General features: G+C 41.3%; 1 protein-coding gene across 7 annotated transcripts in view; it reads right to left on the reverse strand.

Moving 5' to 3' along the window:
• The window catches only part of Fam114a2 (family with sequence similarity 114 member A2), a 36,544-nt gene that overhangs the window by 16,732 nt on the left and 104 nt on the right, over positions 1-19,708 (reverse strand). For 2 of the 7 annotated variants that reach the window (XM_027427438.2, XM_035447397.1), the window contains exons 1-10: positions 19,440-19,662; positions 19,272-19,332; positions 15,183-15,379; positions 14,669-14,768; positions 14,284-14,376; positions 11,328-11,416; positions 9,752-9,883; positions 9,109-9,267; positions 7,742-7,865; positions 1,240-1,319 (exon numbers count right to left, since the gene is read on the reverse strand). In XM_027427438.2, the coding sequence (XP_027283239.1) occupies positions 1,240-1,319; positions 7,742-7,865; positions 9,109-9,267; positions 9,752-9,883; positions 11,328-11,416; positions 14,284-14,376; positions 14,669-14,768; positions 15,183-15,379; positions 19,272-19,278 (981 nt within the window). In that variant the 5' untranslated portion in view covers positions 19,279-19,332; positions 19,440-19,662. Of the gene's footprint in view, positions 1-1,239; positions 1,320-7,741; positions 7,866-9,108; positions 9,268-9,751; positions 9,884-11,327; positions 11,417-14,283; positions 14,377-14,668; positions 14,769-15,182; positions 15,380-19,271; positions 19,333-19,439; positions 19,663-19,708 lie in introns of those variants that run through there. The other 5 variants (XM_027427441.2, XM_027427443.2, XM_027427440.2 and 2 more) reach the window with 3 other exon arrangements.

Genomic DNA, 19,708 nt, shown 5'->3' on the forward strand with positions numbered 1-19,708 from the left:
ATCAGGAATTTCAGTGGCAGTGATATAACAACTGTCAGAGGCTTAAATGCTAGAAGTAGCTGCTGAGCACATGCTGGGAAATGCGTCATCTTCCCAGGCCAGCACATGGGACACAACACAAAGCCTCTCCTCACCTGCTGGGAAGGGATAAAAGATGGCTGTGTTGACTCCACACAGTCAGCAGCTCTGCAGCCAAGCAACAATGCATGCCTGTTGCTAACTGCTGCTGGAATTGTTCAGGGTTGGGAGAGGTGGACGCAAAGGCAGGAAGCAGCACATGACAACAAACAGTATCTCATAAGTAGACAGTGAAATACATGGGAGCTCCCTACTCTAAGCTCTGATAAGACTCGGTCCCAAACACGAGAGGGAAGTTCATAGTCTCCACCAAAGACCAGGCTCAGACATGAGCCTCATTCCTACATTCTAAATGGTCATTAGCAGAGTCACTGTCAGTCATTGTGTGGCCACAGCAATGTTGAGTTCCAGATCCAAAAGGCAGGGCACACACCTCATCATCTCTCATCAGAGACCTCATTCGATGGACACAATTGACATTTGGTTCCATGAAGTTTGGTCAGCACTGTCAACTTTAAATGACCAACTCTACAGGCTCAATAAAACATTCAAACAAATGAAGTATTCCATATAAACAGGTCTAGATGGAACATGTGCTAGGGAGGTAGGTATGGGCTCTGAATCTAGAGAATAGGAAGGCAGGGAAAATGCATAGAATCCTTTTCTAGAACTATCAAGAATATATCCTCAGCTGGGCATTGGTGGCACATGCCTTTAATCCCAGCACTCAAGAGGCAGAGGTAGGCAGTTCTCTATGAGTTTGAAGCCAGACTGGTCTACAGAGTGAGTTCCAGGACAGCCAGGGCTGTTACACAGAGAAACACTGTCTTAAAAAAAAAAAAAAAAAAAAAAAAAAAAAAAAAAACAACAAACAAGAATATATCCTCCATGCTGGCAATCTCACTGCCAGGAAATTACAATCTTATGTTCATTATCCACTATACTGTATGTGTTGAGGACATTGAGACAAGGGCTTGATAAGTAGCCCAAGTTGGCTTTGAACTTACAATCCCCCTGTCTCAGCCTCCCAAGTGGTGGGATCCTATATAGGCATGTGCCACCACACCTGACTACCCATTGAAATCTTATGAACAAGATAATGAAAATTCCCAAAACAGAGTAACTTACTCTAATGAAAATCCCCAAAATGAAGTAACTTACCATTGCAAGTTTCTCTGGTCTGGATGAGACATGAAGCTGAGCAAACAGTTCTGTTATCTCCTTGGTAAACTCTTCATCCCCTAAAAACCAAGACCCACATAAAATATTTGAGAAAGACTGCTAAGGATGCTGTGCTGTCTAGATTTAAGTCAACTTGATACAAGCGGAGTCATCTGGGAGGAGGGAACCTTGACTGAGAAAATGTCCCTCTAAGATCAGACTGTGGGAAAGCCTGTAGAGTGCTGTCTTCATTAGTGACTGGTCAGGGAGGTCACAGCTGATTGTGGGCAGAATCACACCTGGGCTGGTGCTCCTGGGTTCTGTAAGAAATCAGGGTTGATGCCCCAACGAGATGATGGGACAGATTTAGCAGACTTCCTAGGGGAGATCTTACCCTCTCTGAGGATCAGACAGCAGAAAGGATAGAGGAGCAGGGGGAGCCGGAGGAGAGGAGGGAGGGGGAACTGCGATTGGAATGTAAAAAATAAGTTAATAAAAAAAAAAATCAGGTTGAGCAAGCCATGATGAGCAAGCCGGTACGCAACACCCTCCATAACCTCTGCATCAGCTCCTGACTCCAGGTTTCTTCCCTGTTCAAGTTCTTTCCCTGACTTCTCCCAGTAATGAACTGTTACCTGGTTGCTCTGGTCATAGTGTTTATCACAGCAATAAAGACCCTCACTAGGATAAGGAGACACAAAACATGCAAGCAAATGGGGGTCATGATCACAGCACACAAGAGACAACTATAGAATAATACTCTCCTCTCTTCTCATCTAAACCCTGTCCATTGGCCCCTGCTAAGGCCCAGTTCATGCAGTGCAGAACAGAACTCTTAAAACACAGAAATCTTTCTGCACGGACATATGTAAGAGTATTTCTTAATCATAAGTTCATGGTGCATAAGAACAACGTAGTTCTCCTTTATACCTAATATTTCACCAAAAACAACCCCCTGAAAATTTTCAAGGGGTCATCTTGGTTCTTTTCTCTCAACTGTACTTTTGCCCTCTCTCTTGATAGTTGAAGCAGAGAATAAAAATGATCTACTAATCCCCAGTATGACAGGCTTTGGGAAAAGCTAGTCACTGATACAGCCCTCACTCACATATAACTCGTGTCAACAATTCCAAGTCAGATCCTACCATGAAAGGAAACAAAACCTGGCTTCCATCGTCATTTGGTTTTCAAGTGTGACTGGGTATAAGAGGGACTCTGAACACACGTGGTCCAGGGAATTCACAAGATAACAACTACACAGAAGAAAGAACAGGAATCTATGTTTGCCCCACATAACAATACTATCCTGAGGTATATTTTAGGTTGTTTGTAACAGAACATTACGAGGGTGCACATATTAAATTTACAAGCATTCAAATAAACTATCTGAGTTATCAAAAAGCTGTTACTATAAAAAGCAGTGATGAAAAAAATGTGTGGTAATTGCTGTCAAGTCCTGCTGCACAAAACTGAGTATACAAGCAGTTGCTGCATTAGAAGAGAAGTAGTTGTTGGACTGGGCATGTGGATCAATGGCCGAGTGTTTGGTTAGATGCGTGGATGGGAAGGAAGCAGGGTACTACTACTTAAGAGGGACAGTAGGAAGAGGCTGGAGTTGCCCATACAGAAAGACTCTGATATGAGGTCTAGAAAACATAAGGGCTCATGGGAACAAAAGCAACCAACATCCAGAGCTGTCTCCTCCTGTTATCCCTACATTTTTGTATTAACAGCAACAGTGGCATACACTTAACTCCCAAGTCACTGAGCATTTTCCACCGAAATCAGAGAACTGGGACAGGGCAGGCAGGAGAATCACAGAGGAAAGCTGAGGCAGGACAGGCAGGAGGACTGTGCTGGAAGCCACTGCTGTGTTTTCAAAGATTTCATTCATTCCTAGCAAAGGTAAGAAGAAATGTCACAGACTCTTCCTTCTGTTCAGAAAACGTGGGGCCCTTTGAACAGGAAAGAAAAATTAAGATTTCTAACTTCTGTGCAAAGCCCAGATGTTTACTAAATTGAACAAATACTGCTAACTGGTCCATTTACAAATAACTTATGTACAAATAATTAGGTTGACAAATAAATGGGAACTGTCATTCCTTCATCTGGTTAGGAACAATGGACAACTTAAACCAAACTTCTTTATTGGTTTCCTGTGAGTTTTAAAATGCAAATTTTTTACCTATTTACTTATGTTTTTCTAAATTATGAAAATAGTAGCAAATACCTATTATGTGTCTGACTACAAATATATTTAATTTATTCCTCATGATACCATGAGAGGAATAAGATCATCTTCTAACCAAGATGAAACGAAGGCTCTGTGCTGAGACACTTGTAGAGGGAACATGGCTTTGTGAGAGGCAGGTCTTCATTTGGAACCCAAGCTGAACTTCCAATTGTATAATTTGAGTTACTAAACTGCCATCTCAAGATCTCTGGAGAATTTCTAAGACACACATTCAAATGCCATTTCTAATCAATAGCTGAAACTTTACGTAAGTTGTCACTTAGTAAGACGTTACATACACAGGGAGCTTGACTTCTCAGTACACAAAGAGAACAGAAAACATCCCTGTCTTAAGTCAAGTCCACACTCAGCCTCTGTTCTCTCACAGAAAAGGCCTAAAGTTCTGTCTCAGAGGAGCTCTGCTTTGCTCTCAATAAACTGAATAAGTTATTTGATTTCCCACTCATAGTAGATTAGAAATGAAAAAATAAAGTGAGACTGAGGGCTGTCCAAGGCAAGCTTCCCATACTCAACAGAAGGTTAACAGTGACACACAGTACTAAAAAGCAATTGCAGAGGGTTTTTAAAGTGCTGCAGTCAGGCATAATTAATCCAGAATTCTCAAACATTAAAACCCAATGGCCTCCTAGGAGCTTTTATTTTAAATGCAAATTATACATATTTAAATATGCTAAAAATTAAAACTAATGTCTAAAGTATTTATTCATTAATTAATAAACACTATAATTGGGATATATTGTATAAAAAAGAATATATTTTCAATAAAAATGCAAAAATTAATAATAATAAACACAGACTAGGAAGATGGCTCCACCTTGCTGTGCAAGGATGATGACTTGCATTCAGAACTGCAGCATGCACATAAAAAGCCAGGCATGACAGCTCATGTCTGTAATACCAGTGCTGGAAGCCAGGGCACTGGGAGCTCACTAGCCGGCCAGCCTAGCAGAAACTGGAGCTCCAGACTCATTGAGAGATCTTATCATTGTTACAGGGAGGTAGGCAGAAGAGACTGCAGAATCCCTAGGAGCTTGCAGGCCAGTTAGCCTGGAAGACACTGCAGTGAACATCAAAGAGACCCTGTCTTAAACAAAGAAAGGCAAGGACTCACACCCAAGGTTGTCCTTATCCCCCTGTTCCTCTCTTCATCTCCTCTCTACTTCTTCCCCTCCTTTTTCCTCTTCGGCATATACACACACAAGATTATTCAAGAGTAACTGTTACTGGTATCTGAAAAGTCATTAAAATGCATCTTCCCTTTGCTACAGTGCATCTTGTAAGGTTGGATATCGTCCACATACTTAAAATGTCCTGTCTTACACGGGGGTGGGCCTAGGCCCTATCCCAAAGGATATGATAGACTCTGATGACCCCCTATGGAAGGCCTCACCATCCAGGGGGAGCAGAAAGGATATGTGATAGGTAGGGTTTTAGTTGGGGGGGGAGTGGTAGGGGAGGGAGAAGGGAACTGGGATTGTCATGTAAAACAATCTTGTTTCTAATTCAAATAAAAAAAAATCTAAAAAAAAAATGCCCTGTCTTAACAGTCTAAGTGTAAAACTGCTTAAGAGAGTCTAGCTCTCTTTCATTAAGTTAGCTGTTAGACATGTAACAAAGATATGAAACAATGACATTATTTTCATTAATTTTCCCTTTTTGGAAGATATATTTTTCTTTGAAAGTGTGTTTTATTGGGGCTGGCAATGTAGCTCAGTGGGTAGGTAGAATGTTTGTCTGCATACATGAAACTCTAGGTTCAATCCCATAACCACATAAAATGGGATATGGTGGCCCATGCCTGTAATCTCTGTAACAATGATAAGATTACAGAAGCCCTCTACCATGCCCAACTTTCACATGAGTTCTGGAGATTCAAAGTCAGTTCCTACACTTACATGGCAAGCGATTTTGCCCACAGAGCCATCTCTCCAACCCCCTCATAATAATCTTTAATACTACAGAAATAGTCAACAGGTGGTTATTTCTTAAAGGTTAGTTGCAATAACCTATATTACGATGAACCTGAATACACACATGGTTGTCTTAAAACCTACTAAGCTATCTTTTGCTCAAGTGTAATATTATATATCACACATCAGTCAGTGAAAAGAGTTCATTTCTGTTATGAAGATATCCAAAATGCTGACACGTTTGACTGTAAAACACACAAAGTGAATGTTACTGTTACTATCACCACAGGATTCCTCAAAAGAGTGTGCAAATAGCACTGGAAACTGCCAAGTTCATCAAAACAATAAATATATTTCACAAAATCCTAACTTTCACTTATTCTGAATTTCTATCATCAGTGCCTTAAACAAGTCAAGGGCCATTTCACTCACTGTGTTTTGCTTTTTAAAGATTAATTTTATTTTAATTATACTTGTGTTGCAGGGTGTGTTTAATAGTTTGAATAAGAATGGCCCCATGGGCTCATATATTTGAATAATTAGATTAAGGAGTGTCACTATTTGAAAGGAGTAGGGGTATGTGCTTGTTGGAGTGGGTATAGCCTTACTGGGGTAAGTGTGGCTTTTTTGGAGGAAGTGTATCACTGCAGGTAAGCTTTGAGGTTTCAAAAGCCCATGCCAGGCCCAGTGGCTTTCTTCCTGCTGCCTGAGGATCTGGATGTAGAACTCTAGCTACCTCCCCAGCACCATGTCTGCCTGGGTGCTGCTATGCTCTCTGTCATGATGAAATAAACTAAACCTCTGAAACTGTAAACCAGCCCCAATTAAATGATTTCTCTTATAAGAGCTGCTGTGGTCATGGTGTCTCTTCACAGTAATAGAACACTGACTAAGATGAGGTATGTGCATAGAGGCTAAAAAGAGGGCTCTGGGCCCCCTGGAAATGGAGTTATAGGCAACTTGTAGGTCACCTGATATGGATGCTGGGAAGCAAATCTGGGTCCTCTGTAAGAGCAGCTCTTAATCACTGAGCCATCTCTCCAGCCATGTTATTACACTTTTTGTTTTTTATTTGATAGGTTGGTTTTTGAGACAGGCTGGCCTGGAACTCATTGCATTCCTCTTGCCTTTGCCTCCCAAGTACTGGGGTTACAGGCATGTTCCACCAACTACTCCAATGCTGAATGGCCTATGCAGCTGTTCATACTTCTAAGTGAAAACAGTCTTCTGTTTTCACAACAGTCAGAAGAGGGTTCAGCTCAAACTCAACACAACATGTTCTTCTGAGACAACAATCATCCTTCACAGAATACAGGAGCGCACTTTAAAGTCTGACAACACTGATAATTTATACCATCTCCCCCAACTCAAGGGTCAGTGAAATGGGCCCTTTCCTTGTAACTCTGAATGAACAGCAGTAAAGATACAACACAGCCGTGCAAGCCAGTGCTGCCACTTTGCAGAGCCACATTGTGCCAGCACCAGTTTCGCCTGTTGCTATTCTTCATCATCCAGGTGTTAAGACAGGAAAAGCTAAACTAATACTCTTTAGAGGGAAGTTCTATTCCATTTTGACAGTACTATGCAGGACTGACTTCCTGAGGGGTGACAGGGACATAGGATCTCCACACCACACTTCATAAACAACCAGTTTAACCTGCCACACAGGCAGCAGGCTCAGTATGCAAGGATGGTGCCTGAAGGGATCTTCACATTCAACTTCAATGTTTCTATCTGCTTGCTTCATCAAAAAAAAGGCAAAAATAGCCATTAAACTCTACTTTCTTAATCTTGGAAATATTTTCAACTGAAATATCCAAGTAAAACCGTCCTGATCAGAGATTAAGAAGCACTTGCCCAGAAACTAAACTATAAATAAACAGTATTTCCTTCTAATTTTGCAAAACTGAGTAGTTTCAACATTTACATTCCCTAATGCACACAGATATTAAATTGCAAACATGAAAAAGACAAAAGATCACCCACAGTCTGGGTGACAACTGCCTTGCCTGCTTCAAGATGGGGTCAGGGGTTAGAGAAGTGGGAAAGGCATGGATGAAGTGTCACAGTGGTGACCAGTCAAAACAGGAAAAGAATCTGACAGGAGCATCTCTCCAACAGGAGCACAGACAGAGCTGTGTGGCAGATGAGACTCAGGGAAGCGGCAGGGCCCTGCAGCAGAGGGTAGGCAAGCCCTGATGAGGGGAAGGCACGGAGATTCTGTAAGAAAAGTATGATCCAAAAAAAAAAAAAAAAGAAAAGTATGATCCAGCCAGGGACTGACTTTGACTTCAGGGGCAAGAGGGAGCCACCCACTTGGGTGCAGAAGTCTAATTACCTTGTCTCTCCTCCTCCTCATCCTCACAGAACTCCGCCAGGGAAAACGCTTCTTTGAGCTGCTCTAGCTCAAGTCTTGTGGTCTGTAATTCTTCTCCACTAAGAGAACTAAGGATAGATTTCACCTAAATAGATATGAGACAATGAAAATGTGTAGGAAAACTAAAAGAATCTCAAATAGAGATGAGTTCACAGGCCAAATGAAATCTAAATTATAAACTAACCAGTCAGTGCAAGCTGTTCTGGAGAGGAAGGGGGAACAACATCTCACCATGTAGCCCAGATTAGTCCTGAACTCTCAAGTCTCCTGCCTCAGCCTCCTGAGAATTGGGACTATAGGCTTGTGTTACTGTGGCAAACTCCTATCCCTTAACAATTTTAACTCGGAGCTGGAGAGATGGCTCAGTGGTTCACCAGCTGCTCTTCCAGAGGACCCAGATTCAATTCCTAGCACCCACATGGCAGTTCACAATTTTCTGTAACTCTGGTCCCAGGGAATCTGACACCCTCACACAGACACCCATGCAGGCAAAACACCAAAGTACATAAAATAAGAATAAATAAATCATTTAAAAAAGCAAGAATTTTAATTCAAAAAGCTAATTCCTGTAGAAAGGAAGGTTGGAAGAATCTGTACTTTCCAAAGTAACATGGGCTAGAGATATCTGAAAACTATTAGTGTTTAACAGGGGCTTAGAAATAAAGGTCTTCAGCTGGGCTGGAGAGATGGCTCCGCAGTTAAGAGTGCTTGCTTCTCTTCCAGAGGTCCTGAGTTTAGATCCCAACACCCACACCATGCCACACAGGGCATACACATACACAAATAATACAAAATAAATATTGATCTAGGTACGATGATGTCCACCTTTAATCCCAACACTCAGGAAGCACAATCAATCAGATCTCAGTGAGTTTGAGGCCAGCCTAATCTACAGCAAATTCAGGATGGTTAGGGCTACACAGTGAAGTCCTGTTTACGAACACACACATACACACACACACACACAAAGCCTTGAACAAACTAAAATCCAATAGTTAACTATATACAAACTGGCGGCTTAAGTCAATAAGTTTTTTAGCAGTTAAAGCCAAAGAGACTGCAGAAAATAGATAAATACAAACAGACAGACAGATGATGGAAAATGACAAATATGTTAAGAGCTCTTTTTTAACCCTGTCCTTTCTGTGTAAGTAGGGCAATCACCCTTGATTCTTTCCAGCACTTAGTTCATACACAGTTTCTGCTTGCTGTGTGGGCACTCCCAAAGTCTCAAGCCTCCACCAAAAACATCTCTCCTTCCAAACGTACAACACAAACGCATCTGCAGCATCCCCTTGTGTGAGGAGGGGTTTAGGGTTGGGAATTACCTTTATTTCACTTTCTCGGGAAAGCATCTCCAGAGCTTCTAGATGTGAAAGGCCTTGAAACTCATCAAAGAGTAGCCCATAATGAGTTTTCTTGTCTGTTTCCATGGTTACCTCATTGGAGGGCCACTGCTCTTCTTTGTCCTTCACCTCTCGTAAAACCTAAAAAGAGATGGAAGCATTGTACTGCACCAAGTAATGAGAGCTCAAGAGTGAGATTACAGACCAGAAGAGCGCACAGCTGCTCGGCCTTCATTCAGAGCACGGCCCCTTCAATCCTGGCTTTGCAGTTCAAATCCAAGACACTGGGGAACAGCAGGAATAAAGTTATCACACAGAATCTTATTTATGCTAGACAGTTAAATAACACCCAAGATACCAGGTGCTGTTCTGCAGGTGGTTTAAAAATTAATCTAACAGCTCTGACAGGGTTTAGCATTCCACTCTGCTGACAGGAGGCTGCTGCAAAAGGGAAATGGAGGGACAAACAGCTGGAACTCCTCTATGTACTGGAGCTCTCACTGCCCACCCAACCTCAAGGGATTCAAAAGAAAAAAAAAAAAAAACTAACAAGGTTCCCACATTAGCATCAGCTAAAATCAAATCAAAACACAAACAGGAATTACACAGGTGAAGGAAACAGTACCTGTGACAGTGTAGATCGGTTCATCAGGCCCTTGGTTCTTTTAAATCCAGGGTCCCCTTCTGCTATGACATCCATTGTCTTCTTTCCAATGAATTCCAAGGCATCCAAACCCCCACTGATAACACTCTTGCCCTAAGAAGGCAGTAAAACTCCATTACAACAACACTGAGAATGTTTACGATTTGACTATTCAGTAATAGCTGAACAGTGTGGAGCTGGCAATGCAGGCCCACAGTCCCAGCTACTCAGGAGGCTGAAGAAGATCAGAATGTTCAGATACAGCAAAGGAACATCCAGTAAACTCTGGCCAGTCTGGACAAATGATGAGAACCCTCCTCAGAATAAAAAGAAAAAGGCAACCAGGGATGTATTACCAAGTTTAGTGGTGGAGTATTTGTCATGTGTGAGGCCCTAGGCTTAATCCCAGTACCAGGAGAAAAAAAAAAAAAAAAAAGAAGCAGCAGCAGCAGCAGCCAACACTATCAAGCACTGGGCAGCCTGAGAAGCAGCTGAAGCAATCATCCCCACTCACACAAATGCACACAGGTAGAACCACTTTGGGAAACTGTGGGTCAGTATCTACTGCAGCTTCATTACCCAGCAACCCACTCATAGTTACACACCCAAGAGAAATGTGTGCAGAGATGTACTAGAAGATATGTATAAGGGTGTGCAATGCAACACTCTGTAACAGCTTACTGGAGCCTGGCTTGGTGTCTACCAAAGGTAGGAGCAATAAAATGTGACCGAGTCATACTACAAATACAACAAAGCTGCAACGCAGATGTATTACAAACACAATGTATGAAAGACACTGGATGCACACCCATGGCTCCATTTAAACAAAGCAGAAGAGCAGGTCAAAACTAACTCACCATAGTGGAAGTCCCGGCAGTGGCTATCTGAGTTGGGGGAAGAACACATGCCTCAAGAAGGAAAAGCAACGGACTTACAGGTTTCTTAGTATGGTTGAAAGTAGTATGCTATGAAAATTCAAACTGGACACATATGATGTCACAATCTATGTGCTGCCATATTTCAAAAAATTACAGAGGGGTTAAGCATGGTAAGGCATGCCTGCAATCCCTATACTGGAAAACAAAAGCAGGGCGACTGCATACTGGAGGTTGTGTGGGCTACAAAGCAAGACCCTGTCTCCAAAAAAAAAAAGTTTAAAGTAAAAAACAAAATAAAAAATACTATCCACCTACCCTCAAGTAGGAAAGACATTAAAGGCCTCATGCTATCCTTTTTTAAACATTCATATCATCTATAGTTTAGCAAATGTCCATCAAAAAGATCAAATGTCTCTTCTACTTAGAAAGATGAAGTTATAAGAGAACTATCTTTGCAAAGCAGAAACACTCCCTAAGGACACTAAATCAAGACTTGCCAGTCCCTAAAATAATCAACTCACACTCCACTTTTCCAGCTCTTACTCTAGCCCTGAGAAGTAAGTGACTCTCGGTGATCTGGACTTCCTTAGGAGCAACAGTACTCACGCATCCCGAGACAGGGAGATAGGCATACAGTCCATCATACTGACACAGGGCAGGCTCGTGCACTTCTTGCTCACCGTGCTCTGCACTGCTGTTGAGATGGTCGAGAGCATCCCGAAAGGCCCAGCCACTGGTGAGCTTTCATTCTCACTGGCATTTGTTTCTCCTGAAACAGGGAAGGTTTGCAAACATGAAAGAATCATTAATTGCTTTACTAGCAAATATGTGTTGTTGTTTTTTTAATTAGACCCTGTTTCTCCACACAAAGCTTCCAGGCCTTTCTGTATTTATTTTAAAACATCTGTCTATGTTAAAATGAAAGCTAAAGTAGGCAGCTTTTTTTCATTTATTTCATTTCAAAAATAAAGTCAAGTCTTGAAACTAAAGGTTATTATGAAATCAGACTACATACTGAATGATCTCAGAGACACAAACTTCTGGACAAGGGACAACTATTCAGCACTTGAAAACAGACATGTGATTGACCAGGGAAAAGAGTTACATGAATCTTTTTGGTAATAAAATATTCTTATATTTCAAGTATACAGATTCAGGGAAGTACCCATCAGTGTTCTATTGATTACATAACATATCTGCCTCTCCAAACATCCAAACATAAAACTATGCAACTAAAAGTAAACTACAACTCACTTTGTCCTAGAAACAATGCTCATTAGTAGCCTGAATTACAAAGGTGGCCATGTCTCAAAAACAATCTGTTCCGTTTTATTAACTTTCAAAATCCTGTAAGAGGCCAGGTAGTAGTGGCACACGCCATTAATCCCAGTACTCCAGAAGCAGAGGCAGGAGGATCTCTGTGCCAGCCTGGTCTACAGAGCGAGTTCCAGGACAGCCAGGATTATTATATAGAGAAACCTTGGGGGGGGGGGGGTAACAGACTCCTGTAAGAGATCAGCTTTGGGAGCTATTGATTTTGTGTTCATGAATGTGTAGTACACGTGTGTATGCATATATGTGGAAGCCCTAACTGTTCTTTATGAAGGCATTTTTTCTGAGACAGTACCTCTCACTGGGATCCAGGGCTCACTGATTAAGCTAGCTGGCCATCAAGCTCCAAATGGCTTCCTGTCTCTGCCTTCTTAACAGTAGCAGTACAACTTTTTTCACACAGGCTCTGGGAGTGGAACTCAGGTCCTCATGCTATAGCAAGCAGTTTACAGACTGGGTTACCAGGTAATCTGTGGGCTTTTGCTTCCAGTTACAATGTATTAACTGCTGTTGGGCCTGTCCTCCTACCATGGCAGCTACAAAACTGCACAAGAGATTAGAAACAATCTTCAGTCATACAAGGAGACTTTGAACCAACAGAAAAGAGAGATAAAGTGATGCTTGTGACTGAATTGGCTTGCTATCCAGGAGAACTTTCCAACTACCACATAGGGAGGCAAAGGCAGAGACAAGAGACAGCAAGAATTGGGGGGAATCTGCAAGATTGGAGAGTATAGAGACATCCCAGAATTCTGAGCCCCTACACACACATGCCTGAGTGCCTTTCCATGAAGACTGCACTGCTCAGCATTCAGTATATAGGCACAAGGAGAGTCCCCAAGGCTGGAAAAAGAACCTGCCTTGGAGCAGTAAGCTAAACAATCCCCATAGTTCACACTAGGCTAAGAAACCTGACTACCACGCAGACTCATTAAGCACCTGGGAAGTGATAGAGGCCCAGAAGAGCTAGGCCTGAAACAAAAACTTCAAGTAGAGGCTACTCCAGACTCAGTTAAAACAAGCATGCTAACTATGAACAGCACCTCAAATTCACACGTAGAAGCCTGCGGGGCCGTGTATATGTATCATGAACTTGTCTTCTGGCCATAACTAAACTGCAGTCAAGTGACCTAATTTTAGTGCCAATCTAATTCTTACTTCAAGGAATAACTGGTGCCAGCTAGTCATATATGCCAGAAGGTGGAGCTGGAGAAAACAAAGAGAGCCAGGTGGCCTCAAGGGAAAAATGAAAGAAATAAGCAAAGTAACAGTGAGAAACAATAAGACCCCTGAGAGACAGAAGTAAACCTGGTCTTAAAACGATGACCCTCCTACTCCCTAGTGATAATTGTGTTCCTTGGGTCTGAGTGACCCAAGGTTTCCCTTTGAACCAGACAAACCAGAATAAAGCCTCACCTTCATAAAAAATCCAAGTAAGAACAAAAAAGCTAACACACCAAAATCTTTTTGTCTTGCCATGACTTAAACTTAGCTAATTCTCAGTAATGATAAACCTAATTATGGCAAGCAAAACACAGAGTACTTACTCAGTCTATGTCTTACTGTTGAATGTTTACCAATCCTCTGAATCACTTGATATAGTGAGAATTCTAATTGGTCTTAATAATAAAAACCTGAGTCAGATACAGAGGTAAATGCTGAAAGATCAGAGAAGCAGAGTAGCCAGCCACTAGTTCTTACCTCTACTGGATCCTTAGCCAAAGAGAGATCCTGTCTAGGAATCTTCAGACTGATGCAATGAGCTCCTGTCTCCTCCTGCCTTACATTCCTCTCTCCATCCAGCCATATCACTCCTGTCTCCATCTTCCTAATGCTGGGATTAAAGTCATACGACTCCCAAGTACTGGGATTAAAGATGTGAGCCACCACTAACCTGGCTGTTTCTCTTTTAGACTGGATCAATCTCATGTAGCCTACGGTGGCCTTGAACTCACAGAGATCCGTCTGCATCTGCCTCCCAAGTGCTGGGATTAAAGATATGTGCTTCCACTGCCTGGCCTCTATAGATAGCTAGTAGATTAACTCTGCACTCTGATCTTCAGGGAAGCTTTATCTGTTATATCACAAACAAAATATAACAACTCCATCCATGCAGAAGTGTAGTAAAGAGACACATGAATGGTTTTGGAAGACACACCTGTCGTTCAAGATTCCAAACCCTCTTCCTCACAGTCTCAAGAGACCCTGGGTGTCAGGTACTGAATTAGTATTATTACTAAGTGTTAGTGCTGAAAATGAACTGAACTGCCCACATCTACCAAAACCCCAAGCACATGTACTGACCTGCTGCTTGCTTGACTTCAGTCGAAATTTCAGTGGGGCTAGGAATTCCAAGAGAAGTCTCTGCCTTCTCAATGACATTTGAAATACCTTGTCCTAATGAAAAAATAATTAACATTGTGTACTCTGTGTTGTTACAAAAACTGAAGAATCAATCAAACAAACAAAAACCCAAATCTATAATATTTCTAAAACCATGGTTCCCAAAGGCACATTTTAATGATATTTATATTCTTGTCATTATCTCCTTACCAAAAAACAAAAATCCCACTGACTTAACATCACTAAAATGTAGGCTTAAACTAATCCCTAGACTTCAACTTCCTAGTAGAACATAGCATGAGCACCAGTGTACACAAAAAAATAAGGACATGACCAATGGTCTTACCTACTGTGGCTACCGTAGCTGAGGCTGAGGAGAGCAGGGACTTGCCCCAGCTGCCCCAGTAACCCCATCCAGTCTGGGGTGCATCTTTAGAAACAGTCTCCTATTTATTCCAGTGAGAGAGAAAACAAGACAAAAGAAAACAGGAAAATTAGAGGAGACTCAGAAGTCCCAAACAAGGTATCAAATCATTAGACAAGCACAGGTGGGCAAATCTGTGACCTCAGTAAATACTGCCCGACCAACAGGTGAATGCCATCAGCACATAAATACCCTACAGCAAATGCAATTACTGATGAAGGTATTTCTAGAACTCAAAAAGCTGTTACTTTATGGCTATAAAAAGAAGGACATGGCCACACAAAGAAACCTGTCTTGAAAAAAAAAAAAAGAAGAAGAAGAAGAAGAAGGACGCGCCACTGTAAATTAGTACTGCTACCATGTCCCTTTTAAACCTTGCATTTTTAAATCCCAAAATTTTAATAGATTGTTACTTTGGCTACAAAGTCTGTCACACCTGAGCAGGAAGCTGGGAAGCCTCACAGTCCCTGGAAGGATTGGTCTCTGGTCTTTTCCGAGTGGATACTACAGGCTGAGACTTATTCTCTGGCTTCTCAGCTGGTTCACAGTTCCCATCTTTAAGAATCTGGGCTGCTTCGGTTACCACTGAGGTCTCTGTAGCATCCTTATCGGACATGACTAGAACATCACCTGCTAAAACAAAAGCCCAATGAGAATCTACTGATATTGATTTCTTTTGTACGAACTATCTGCTTCTACTGATATTGACTTCTTTAGTATAAACTATCTGCTTAATGTTGAGACTTTCAGATTAGTATACTAGTACACTACAAAGAGATCCTATATACCCTCACCCACTTCCCCCATTAGAAACTGACATTGTTACAATTCACCAATTTTACACTTTTTACATATGCCCATATATGTATACATTGGTTATATAAAATGTTACCACATACACACCTGTCCCTCAGTATCTGCAGGGAACTGTCTGCAAGAACCCTACAGACAACAAAATCTGCAATGATCACAACCCTTCCATAAAATGGACAGTAATTGCAGATGACCAAGGCATAGCCTCATACTTTCGTCACCTCTACTTCACTTGTAATGTCTAATACCATATATAATGCTATGTAAATGACTTTAAACTGTCTTAAGAACAATAATAAGTCCATATAGGTTTAGTGCAGATGAAACTTTTCCAACTGTTTCCACTTATGATTCATTAAGTCTATGAATGCTGAGTCCCAGATACAGCAGGCCAACTGCTTAACTCTCCAGGTAAGGCACAATTCAATCCTAAGAATCCCTGTGCCATCCTTTCTGTAGCCAGACTCCTCCCACATTTATTTCAACCCATAGCAACCAACTACTGCTGTTCTGACACTGAAATTTTCAAGTCATATACATTGAAGCATTCAGACTAACTTTGCAGTGATTTTTTCACTCAGCCTAAGTCCCTACATCCCACTGTGGTTGTATCTCTCTCTCTCTCCTCTCTCTCTCTCTCTCTCTCTCTATATATATATATATATATATATATATATAATTTTTTTCTAGTACACTATATATATAATATATATATATATATATATATATATATATAAATGAATTTGCCCATTCCAGGTAATCTGCAGTTTCCAACATGAGATTACTGCACAAGTAATTTTCAAAGTTCACATGCAGGATTTTATGTGAACATAAGCTTTTTCTCTGGAATAAAAGACAACTACTTTATTAATAATATGGGTCATATGGCAAGTCCATGCTTCGTTTTATATGAAACATGGGTTATATGGTAAGACCATGCTTCATTTTATATGTAACTGCCATCTTTTCCAGAGTAGTACAAATAACCAAAAATTTCTGCATTCTGATCAGATGTTTTCCCCTAATGTGAGCCACTTTTATAAGTATGTAGTGGTAGCTCACTGTGGCTTCTATGTTGCATTACCCCAGTGGCGAGATACTACGCATCTTTTCAGGTGCTTATTTGCCATTTAAATATTCTCTTCAGAGAAACATCTAGTTACATCTTTGGCACATTTTTAGTTAGGTTGCTTTGTCATTTTCTGTTGCGTTTTGAAGCACTTAATATCTAGGTTCAATATCATCCTACTCTAAAGCTTATTTTCATTTCATTGTTTTGCCTTTTCAGACAGATCTCCCTCTTTGCTGGCCACTAGCTTATGGCAATCCTCCTGCCTCAAACTTCCAAGTGCTGGAACAGACATGAGGCACCATACCTCATTATCTTCATAGGGTCTTTCACCAAGAATTTTTTTTTCATTTTGATAAAGGTCATTATCGGTCTTCCTTTTTACTACCTTGTCCTTCAATTTTTTTTTATTAAGCATTCGTCAGTTTTTTTTTTTTTTTCAGAAACTGTTTAAACCATCAAGTAACACTATGCCGGATCAGCTTTCTATTTTTTAGTATTCTTTATAAATATTCCAAACACCATTTTTATAGTTAGACCATCTGATGTAACCAAAGTATAATTGAATTCCACTTTTTTATTTCATTTATTCTGCTGTGCTTGGATCAAACCCAGGACCTCATGCATGCTAAGTAAGACCTCTACTCCCTAAATACATCCACTGGCCTCTCAGGTCAGCTTTGGAATAGCAATGTTACCCAATTCAATTCCTTCCAAAAGTACAGCCCTTTGGCAATTAAAGCCAACATGTTACTGGTTCTTCAACTAAGAGAAATACTAGTTCCCAGAATAACCAGTTATCACCTAGGAATACACACATACAACACACACACCAGGTATGCTGACAAACGTTTTATTCAGGTATGTACTAAGTTCAAGATAAATCCAACTCATGCTATCATGCTTTTAATGCACTAAAAAAGAAATAAACATGGAAGCCATGAAGCACAAAAAGAAATTAACAAGGAAAGATATAGCACAATAATTGAAGCATATACAAAAACAAAAAACAAAAACAAAACAAAACTCAGTGGTGCATGCCTTTAATCCCAGCACTTGGTAAGCAGAGGCAGGCAGACTTCTGAGAGTTCTAGGTCAGAGTGGTCTACACAGTGAGTTTTAGGATAGACAGAGCTACATTGTGAGAACCTGTCTCAAACACACACACACACACACCACAAAACTTAAAGAACAGAAAAGACATTATAAGCAGAGAATGATTCTTAAAGTGCACCTAAAATAAAACTAAAGCAGTGGTCACAAACTGGAAATTTGTCAGCTAACTATAGCCTACAGATATTTTTAATTGGCCTACACTGTCTAAACGATTTTTTTCAATTAGTTACTACCATTTAAAGTTTCATCTTCCATAGGAAAAAAAAATAGAATACCCCTTGTGAAAGTGACAGATAAGGCAACTGGGGCCATCTGACCAGGTAATAACTAATTGGTGCCAAATGGCTGTTGAGCCCTTTTGAATGAAGGGTATTCTCTCATTCTCTGCTATCCCCAGGTGTATATTAGTCATTTATAGCAATCTGATCAGACCCTGTACACATTTGTGTTCACAACACCTGCCTTCGAGACACCTGGGATTTTAACAAATGAAAATGCCAATTAAAGAATGAATTCAAGGGTGTGGTGGTCAATCTCAAATTGACAAGCTTTGAAACCACCAGAGTCCATGGGCACACCTGTGGGGGTTAACAGATGTGGAAAGACCACCTACTATGGGTGGCATGATTTCACGGGCTGGGATCCTGAACTGTATAAACAGGAGAGAGAGGGGGCTGATCAAGAGCATTCTTGACCATGGATGCAATATGACCAGCTTCCTATGTGGCCTTCCTGCCATTATGGCCAAGTGAACTGTGACTCAGGGTAAGCCCAGCCTTCCTTGTTTTTGTCTGGGTATTTTGTCACAGTGACAGGAAAGTAACTAAAACAAAGGGTATGGAAACAACACAGGAGAAAGGTCAGTGATCCGTGATACGGTCACCTCGAGTAATGACTGTATTAGGGAAGAAGCAAAGGGAGGCACAAGGCTAGAAAGGTGGATTAGACTGTGACCTAAACTTTGTGGGTACATGATATGCATATATTTAATAACCCAAAGTTCATGAAGAAAAAAATCCATATAAAAGTAACAATCGCCACACACAAAACAAACAAAAACAAAAAACAAAAAACCCTCATTAATGGCAAACATCTTTTGCATTCCCACTATGTACCCAGCTCTGGGGACAGAGAAGAAATGTAAGGCGATTTTTGACCCATTCAGTCCAAAGGCTGATCTAATAAAAAGACACCAACACACTTGGACAAAGTTCAGAAGATATTCTTGAGCAGTATAAAAAATGTACCTTTTAAAACTACTTTTTTCTTCTTTCTCCAAGTTTCAACATATGGTAACAGTCCATAGCTGTGCTATATGTAAGCAAACACACATGTTGCAAAAACTCACTTAATTTTATGAAACTAGAACATTCCAAATTAGTAAACTCTGGTTGCCCCTACTCTTTCACTTGCACAACAAAGATTTTAATAAGCATCGAGGACGTGCCAGGAGTTTAGGACGACGAGATTTTGTGTGTAGTTTATGACCGACTCCCACCGTCCCTGTAAACCAAATCAAACACATACCAGACATACAGAATTGGACTATTTAATGTTTGCCGGGGTATTCTGTGGTCACTGTGTTTTCCTGATTGGAAGAGAAAGATCCAGATGACTGGAGAAGTCGAACGAGGTGCCTCACAGCACAGTCGCGACATAAACACACTCAGTGCACACGCGTCCCCACCGCATTACCCAGCGTGGCTGGCGTCTCTGACCAGCTCAGAGCCGGGCCCGGGGTCAGCGCTGCAGCCCTTCCGCACGACAAGGAGTCGGGACAGCGGGCAGCTGCGGCTCCCGGGCTAACGAGGCCAGTCTCCGGTCTCCGCACCTCCACACGCAGGTCCCACCCCTAGGCCTGAGGTAAACAAGCTCCCCAGCCCCTTAGGGGGACGAAAACCCCAAACACAGCGGGAAGCGCAGCAGCCCTTCAACCCGTGACCCCAGCAACCCCAGCCCTCGCC

Source organism: Cricetulus griseus, chromosome 7, assembly GCF_003668045.3.
Source record: "Cricetulus griseus strain 17A/GY chromosome 7, alternate assembly CriGri-PICRH-1.0, whole genome shotgun sequence".
In the NCBI taxonomy this organism is placed as follows: domain Eukaryota; kingdom Metazoa; phylum Chordata; class Mammalia; order Rodentia; family Cricetidae; genus Cricetulus; species Cricetulus griseus.